This window comes from Solea solea, chromosome 10, assembly GCF_958295425.1.
Source record: "Solea solea chromosome 10, fSolSol10.1, whole genome shotgun sequence".
Classification (NCBI taxonomy): Eukaryota; Metazoa; Chordata; class Actinopteri; order Pleuronectiformes; family Soleidae; genus Solea; species Solea solea.
In genome coordinates this window covers 23787163-23795351 of record NC_081143.1, presented here as the reverse complement: position 1 = coordinate 23795351, position 8189 = coordinate 23787163, and the positions used below count along the sequence as shown (strand labels likewise).

General features: G+C 44.3%; 2 protein-coding genes across 2 annotated transcripts; one reads left to right on the top strand and one right to left on the bottom strand.

The window, feature by feature from the left end:
* Positions 1-887: 887 nt before the first annotated feature.
* On the top strand, positions 888-2631 carry LOC131466598 (transcription factor JunB-like). Its single transcript, XM_058639953.1, has one exon. It carries the CDS (start codon positions 1267-1269, stop codon positions 2287-2289), a length of 1023 nt encoding a protein of 340 aa, XP_058495936.1. The 5' UTR covers positions 888-1266; the 3' UTR covers positions 2290-2631.
* A 912-nt stretch (positions 2632-3543) lies between these two features.
* Positions 3544-8189, bottom strand: prdx2 (peroxiredoxin 2). Its single transcript, XM_058639955.1, has 6 exons — positions 8044-8189; positions 6904-7021; positions 6635-6788; positions 5683-5805; positions 5426-5556; positions 3544-4366 (listed from the first exon to the last, which is right to left on the bottom strand). Exons 2-6 carry the CDS (start codon positions 7004-7006, stop codon positions 4284-4286), a joined length of 594 nt encoding a protein of 197 aa, XP_058495938.1. The 5' UTR covers positions 7007-7021; positions 8044-8189; the 3' UTR covers positions 3544-4283.

The window sequence follows — 8189 nt, the reverse complement described above, 5'->3', positions numbered from 1 at the left end:
TGTTCGTCTTGGTCTATAACATCTTCCCACCAAGTTTTGGGGAAATTCATTGGAACTCAATTTTGGCTCGGTTCACCTTTAAGAGTTGTTAAGCTCGTTAACCCCTTCAAAAATGACTGTAAAGCCACGGAATAATAATAACAATAACAGTTGTCTTGTCTGCTTCCATCACTGTGAATGCTGTGGTATTCTTATCTTTAAATGTGTGTGTGCGTGTGTGTGTTGTGTTATCACATGAATAGTCCACATTGTTCTGTCTGATACCCCGAGAGCAAATGTCCTCCCTTGCCAGACACCCATTATGCTTCATACATTTTTTGAAGACATCACACCCAGGACTTAACACCACTCACCCATCCTCTCCCTGCCTGCAGGGCGGAGGAGGAGGAGGAGGTGAGCAGCAGCAGCAGTGCAGTACAGTACAGTGCGCCTCCTCCTCCTCCCTCATTAGAGTTGGAAGCGCGCCAGGATGGGATTGGCTTCCCGCTCCTATCAGGGAGGAACTGGTGCGCCAGGATACCCAAATATGGACCGGTCTATGTCAGTTTAGACTGCATGACTCAGTTCCAGAGTATATAGTCAAACCGGTGGGATCGTTGTCGAGGAAAACAGACAAGAGTGGAGGGAAGAGGCGAGGCCGTGTTGTGTTGTTTTCAGCGACTGTGGGTAAAACGATAACACTGAAAACCTGACTTCCAATAAACAACAGGAGTGGATGTGAAGTTGAGATAGTCTAGGTTTTTATGTGCCTACCTGGGCGAAGTTGTTTCCCCTCCCCACGCTGAATAAGCCTCGTCTTGTTTACAGTCCTTGTTCCTGGCAACAACGTCAACGAGCCGACGTAACATCCCGGAGGCGGGGAATACAGGCGGCCAATCAGCGGGTCGGATGGAGCGCGTGTTGCGGATCCTATAAATAGAGTAAAGCGCACCGGGCGCTCGACATTACAGAGGAAACAGCAGCGCAGCTCCGACACAGAGCAGGAAAGTGGAAGAGTGGACTGAAAACAACTGATTTAGTCACTGCAACCAACCAAAGGTACAAATCGACGACTTGGTACAGTACAGTTCAACTGTTTTGGAAGTCTTGCTCTGTTTTTTTTTTTCTCCGATTACTTTTGACCTTCAATAAAAAAAAAAATAAGAGCGGGACTTGACTTTGTGCCGGAGATTGACTCAGTTATTTCGGGACACTGAAGCCTCTGTGTCCGGGCATCATCTCTCTCTTCGCCGCTCTCTATTGTGTTTGACTGTCTGATTTGAAATAATGTCCACACTTATGGAACAGCCTTTTTATGACGACTCGTTTCTCTCTGCTTATGGCCACCCAGGCTCAGCGCTGCCAGACTACAAGCTGCTAAAGCAGAACATGAACCTGAACTTCTCCGATTCATATCGGAACGCGAACTTCAAGTCACAGCAGCACCTGCGCGCCGACGGTGATTTCTATTCCGCGGGAGCAGCGGCGGCGGCGGCGGCAGCGGCAGCGGGCTCACTGAAGCTCGACTCTCCTGAACTGGAGCGACTGATCATCCAAAACAGTAACGGGGTCATCACAACCACACCGACGCCTGGCCAGTTCCTGTACAACCGCGGCATCACAGAGGAGCAGGAGGGTTTCGCTGAGGGTTTTGTGAAAGCGCTGGACGAAATGCACAAGATCAACCAGATGGCTCCTCCAAATGTGTCCATCGGCACCGGCGGCGTCGCCTGCTCGGCTCCAGCATCTGTGTTCGGCTCCTCCATGCAGCCAGAGCCGCTGGAGTACACCACACTGGGCAGCTGCCCCTCTAACCCCAGCCTGTCCTCAGCGGGCAGCTTTCCGTCCACCACTATCAGCTACCTGCCGCACCAGTACCACCACCACCACCATCATCCCCAGGTCGTTGGGCACGGATCCCATCATTTCCAGCACGCTCTGGCCGCCGCGAACATCCACTCGCAGCGTTTCGGTGGCCCGAAAGAGGAGCCGCAGACTGTCCCCGACATGCAGAGCAGCGACAACAGCTCCCCGCCAATGTCCCCCATAGACATGGAGAGCCAGGAGCGCATCAAAGCGGAGCGCAAGCGCCTGAGAAACCGGCTCGCAGCCTCCAAGTGTCGGAGGCGCAAGCTGGAGCGCATCTCGCGTCTGGAGGACAAGGTGAAGGTGCTGAAAACGGACAACTTGGGGCTGTCAAACAAGGCGACGCTGCTGCGGGAGCAGGTGGCGCAACTCAAACAGAAAGTCATGACGCATGTGAGCAGTGGCTGCCAGCTCATGTTAGCGCCCAAAGTCAAGTCTTACTGAAGAAACAATGCACTTTAACAACAGAAACACTGGACACGGACTGCACTGACAACAATGGACAATGTCTGCAGCCCGTACGTACAAAGTATGAGAGAACTGGACCATGGTGGTTTCTGTGGCTGAGAGAAAACACGCACAGAAATCACACGAGACTAAAACACTTTAATGAGTATTTTTTTTTGAATATACTGCCTGTTTACATTTTCTTTGACTGCATTTGTGATTCTTATGTAAGTTATTTGAGTTTGTCAGGTTGAGCCTGACAAGCTGCTCCTCTTATTGTATTGTTTTTTTTACTTGTACAGTATATTTAAGTAAATGAAAGTATGAATTTAAAAACTATGTGGTGTTGTTTCTTGTATATCTTTCTTGTAAAAGGTGTGAGTCAGTTTTAAGCCAGGTCTTACTGGACAGAGGCCAAGTTTACGGCAGTTCCTCGACGTCCCTGCGTAGGCTTGTTTCCCCTTTGACGCACTCACGTCGCTCCATATTGGGTCAAATTAGCAGACACACGTCACATCTCGAAAAGGTTTCCGGGAACTCCCTCCTACATTGCCAGTCACAAGTGCTGCGCTCTCCCCTACACGCCCCTTTTTACACCACAATGCAAACCTGTGTGTGTGCGCTTTTGTGTATCAGCGAGGAGGGTTTGTCAATGAGTTGCTCATTCGAGTGAAAGGGAGTTTCCCCATTCTGCTTTCAGTTTCCCAAAACAAGCTGCGTGAACACTAGTGCAGGCAGGAAAAAAAAAGTTGCAAAAAGTTCCAGACAAACACGTAGAACACACTTGAGGGTTCAGAGAAGGTTTGAAATTACAAGAAGTGGAGTCAACAAACAGTGGCAGACGTGGAACAGAGGTCACACTATCAACCAGCCACTGTTTAACATGTGAACATTGTTCAATCAGGATTACTGTAGCTTAACAATGGCAATTTTGGTTTCTATAGATCAATCAGGCATCTCATTGTACATACTAAATATTAAAATGGTGAGTTATTAAACAGATGTAAACTCACCTGCCACTTAACACAACTCTTCACCCAATTAACACAAATAACTCATGGCACAGGTTTGGGATGACCTGCTGAAGATCAAATTGATCAGAACAGGGAAAAAAACAAAACCTAATTTTGAATGTGGCTGGTTCTGGGCATGGTTATCCAATTATTTCAAAATCTGACCTAGTGGGATTTTCACACGCACACAACCATCTCAGAATGGTCAAAATAATTGAAAATAACCAGCAAGCGGCAATTCTCTGGGCAAAAATGTCTAGTTTATTGTCAGAACCCCCCCACCCAAATAAGTGCCTTGTAACTCTTTTCTTAAGTCAAAGGGTAAATTAATTTAAAAATTACATGAAAGTAGTGTTACTGTAGTGCGTAGATCTTGTATCACTTCCGACAATCCAAGCTTTCCCAACTTGCTTTAGTGCCATTTGGCAACCATAGTCGTCATGCTGAGTCAAGCAACAATAACTCCAATATTAACCAAGACTCCACAGCGTCGCGACATACACTGAACCTCTGGGCCAGTTACAGAAACCGGCCCTGACAGATTTCATTTCAACTTAATATCATGACTGATTCAGAAAGAACCATGGCACCATCTAGTGGTTCACAATTGTGTTAACATTGAGGATATACTGAAAGATTTTACCAAGGCAAACAAAGTCACATTTTTTCCCCCACAGCTTTAATAAAATATGGTATTAGGAATTATTCATGACAGCAAGGAAAAAATAGCAATACTTTTTTTTTGATAAATGAACAAAACAACTATTATTTCAGTGCTTGAGACTATGTGGTCGCCCTAACAACTGCAAAGTGGACATATAAAGATTAAGAGCTGCAACTGTCATGTGCTCCGTAATAACAAGTAGTGACATTCTTGCTGAGTTTAACAGATTAGACTGGACGCCATGAGAGACTGCTTTACAGGGGCTCCTCTCATCTGAAGGCAAGTGCTACAAGTCAGCCGGAAGACCTTCACATTTACTGCTTGGAGAAGTACGCTTTGCTCTTCTCTACGTCGGGGATCATGGTGTCACTTCCAGGTTTCCAGCCGGCAGGGCACACTTGAGATGGAAACAGTACATAGAGCAACATTAGACGTCAGTGGTAAACAATGAAGTTTGTGAAACCTCGGGGACAAAGTACATGTGTAAATACCCAGGAGGGTAGACAAACAATACAGGGCCATGTTCCATTGACTGAACCCTCAAAGTTACAGGTCATTTGAAAAGAGAATATATCATATACGTACAACTAAACAAAAAGAAAAGAAAAGTGTGGTATGACAATCATACCTGGTGGATATGCCATAACGTACCCACTACAGCTTCACCCTATTTATAGTCCATACAGGTATACATTTTTAAAATGTGGCCTTCTTGTTTGTAGAGGGACGTGTAGGACCACCAGGGGGTGACTCTCCAGGTTGCAAAAAGGTTTGAATGGAAGTCTATGGGAAAACGAGTCACCTTCTCACTTTTCTTTTTTACATGGAGTTGTTAATGGTTTGTTTTAGGTCTTCAAGTAAACATGTCAACCTTGCAAATTATGCCCCCAGTTACAGGAAAACAGAAAAACACTGTGATCGACAGCTAGTATCGTCCAATTGGAGCCTGGTTGCAGGCACATACCAGCCTTTCAGTATATGAAAATCTCATAAGAAAAAAAATACATAAATACTGGTTTTCAGTAAAAAGAAACATATTACCTAGCACTAAATGTTAGCCATGTTAACTCATCATTAGCCACTATTCAGGCCACTTGCTGCATTCATGACTGCAAGTGTATAAAATATTCATTAACCAACCAAAGAATCTCATACAGAGTCTCTGGTGCCAACAACGAGGAGAAACAACCCACTAATAAAGATGCAATGGATTTTTCAGTTGTGCTTCTGGCTGTGTTTAAGGACAACTTCACAACACTGAAGATTCTTTAGTACAGGACATTTAGTTAATGTTCAGTAGGCAGTATAACTACTGCACTTAATTCAAATGTATTGATCACGTTTTGTAAAACATATTTTTTCTAAAAACACAAGAAAAAAACAAGTATTTCACTAACAATTGGAATCAATGGTGGCATTAAATGATGGCAGAAGATTAAATAGGGACGTTTCTCACCCTCTCCGTGTTGGTCAGTGTGCTGGAAGGCCTGGACCAGACGCAGAGTCTCATCCACAGAGCGACCCACAGGTAAGTCATTGATGGTGATCTGCCTCAAGATGCCCTTGTCGTCAATCACAAACAGACCCCTGAGAAGCACAAACTGAGGTTACTGATGCACACCCTTTAGTTTCCCACTACTCTTTTAACTGCTTACAGGAGTTCTTGAAGTAACCATTCACAGTATTTGAATGACGAGCTGCAGTTTGGCTGACCTGAATGCAATGCCATCGTCCTCCTTCAGCACTCCGTAGTCTGTTGAGATCGACTTGGTGAGGTCTGCCACAAGGGGAATCTTCATGCTACCCAGACCTCCCTGCTTTCTAGGTGTGTTGATCCTGAAAGACAAAAAAACAAAACATACACAATTAATAAAAAGTAGCAATCCACAGTCTGTGGACTCATGACAAAGGGTGGACAACGCAAGTTGCTGACTTCAACACTACAAAATGATACACAAACCAAAATTGAACAGGTTGTGCAATTCCTGTCCTAAAAGAAACTTTACACCTTTTTTTTTTATTCCTTACACAAAGAGACCGTTACCTCAGAACTTATCAAGACCACACAGAAGCCGAGTGATCGGAGATAAACAGTTAAACTAGGGTGGGTCCTACTTCACGTGTGGCAGAAATTGGCAACGAAAAAGCTCTTCTCCCTGATAAAACGTCTATGCCCAGTATAGTAACCAAGTTTAACCAACCGGTAACCAAGTTCACACTATAATTCAGAACTACAGTGCACTCAAGCCTGAATGTATACCTGATCAAAAAAAATGGAATTCTGTAAATTCAGTGTGCGTTTTGTACATTTGTGTATTGCAATATTTCCAAGTAATGCCTATTATTTCCGTCAAAACAAATAAAAACACTACCTGATTTTAAAGATGAATATCTAACACATACAGTTTCTGTGACATGAAAACTAAATCGCTCAGCGTACACCAATTTTTCCAGTTTCTTTGGTCCATGCAACAAAGAAATCGACTGAATGATTTTGATTTGTGGAAAAAAAAACAAGACACTTGAGAACATTACCACTTTAAAAAGGTGTGGGAAACTATAAGCATGTGACATTTCATGGAACAAACAACTAACTGATCAATCGTACCTACATACACACTATGGCACAAATTTGCACTTCCTTTCAGCTAGTAAGAATTCTCACCATGCCAAGTGACTGAACTGAGAGTCCACGGAGCAGCCGATAACTTCGCACCCAATTTTGCGGAACTCCTCTGCCCTGTCGCTGAAGGCTATGATCTCAGTAGGGCACACAAATGTGAAGTCCAGAGGGTAGAAGAAGAAGATCACATACTTTCCTGGAGAGCATTGGGAAAAAAATTGGAACACATGAAGTCAGAGTAATGCAATCTTCCAATTTAGATGATGGAGATCGGACTGTCACTGTGCATAGTGAAATTAAAACTTTGTTACCTTTGTAGTCTGACAACTGAATGTCCTTAAACTGCCCATCTACAACAGCTGTGGCCTTAAAATTGGGGGCAGGCTTGCCAATCTGAGCATTTCCAGCAGACATGGCGGGGGTGAATATCTAATGGTGTGAGAGAGATTACACATACAGTAACCAGAACATTCCTGGTGCTCAAAGATCATTATAGATAAGTGCTACTGGGTGGAGCCTGGGGCACCTTCTGGAGCCTGGATAGCAAAAAACACAACTGGTAAATTCGACAAACAAAAAATACATTTAAACAAATAAAACACAAGGGTTTTAACTGAATCCCTGATTTCACAGCACAACTATTCTTAAATCACGTGCAAGTCATGTTCAAACTTTACATAACCATGAGCAGGCAAACCGGACGGTACTGTGTTTATTTTTAATTCAGGTACTTGCACAACCAGGACTGCAAGTTATGATTAAAATTGACAAGACACGCAGATCCAAAAAAAAAAAAGCCTCCGGGGACAATGGACAGATAACAAAAGGGACACATCCTTAAATGCCTGCCAAAGACAGTTGCCATGGATTTTCGCTTTAACAAAGAATAGCTTCGCAGAGAATGTATGTATAGGTGCATGTATATGCTGGTTGTCTTTAATACTGTGTACATGTTTGAACATAAAATAAATCTCCATACAAAAATCGAAAAAAATAAGCAGAACACGTCATTCAATTCAATGTAAAAGTCGTGAATTCGGAGCCAGACACGCAGTAATCTCCCTGAAAGGTTCATACAGAGCTACGCGCAACAGACTCAACTCGGTCAAAGTTCACCTCAACGTCTTACATATGAAGTAACTGGCTAAACTGACCGTGGCAGAAACTGAAAAAAACGGGCACAACGAGGGGAAAAACTGTCCAGTCTCCCTGCAGCACCTTGACAAAGAAACTGCCAGAAACAGGCCTAAACACTCGAGGAGGAGGAGGAGGAGGAGGCGGAGGAGAGCGACAGAACCCTGCACTGCCGAGCTAACTAAACGTTAGCTTCAGCTAACAAACCGCCTCTTTCAACTTCTTTTTTACTCCTGTCTAAACGGTTACTTCTCTTGGTCGCGCCGTGCCGTCTACGTGTAGTAATAATGCGACAAAAGTTTAAAATATTCACTCACCTGTCTGTATGTAGGTAAAGCCGCGGAGAAGTTGGAGTGCAGAGATGTGCTGCTGCTTTCAGGAGGAGAGAGGAGTCAAAGGGCTGGCGGTGAGCTAGAAGTAGGCGGAGGCGGTCGTAGCCCCCGGAAGTGAAAATGAATCATTT

What these genes read in the sequence shown, in the direction of transcription:
- LOC131466598 (XM_058639953.1), top strand. Translation starts at nt 1,267, where the DNA reads ATGTCCACACTTATGGAACAGCCTTTTTATGACGACTCGTTTCTCTCT.
- prdx2 (XM_058639955.1), bottom strand. Translation starts at nt 7,006, where the DNA reads ATGTCTGCTGGAAATGCTCAGATTGGCAAGCCTGCCCCCAATTTTAAG. An exon ending in CAGTTCAGTCACTTGGCATG is followed by an intron (nt 5,806 to 6,634) that starts GTGAGAATTCTT and finishes TTTGTCTTTCAG; the next exon opens with GATCAACACACCTAGAAAGC. An exon ending in GACGATGGCATTGCATTCAG is followed by an intron (nt 5,557 to 5,682) that starts GTCAGCCAAACT and finishes TGTGCTTCTCAG; the next exon opens with GGGTCTGTTTGTGATTGACG.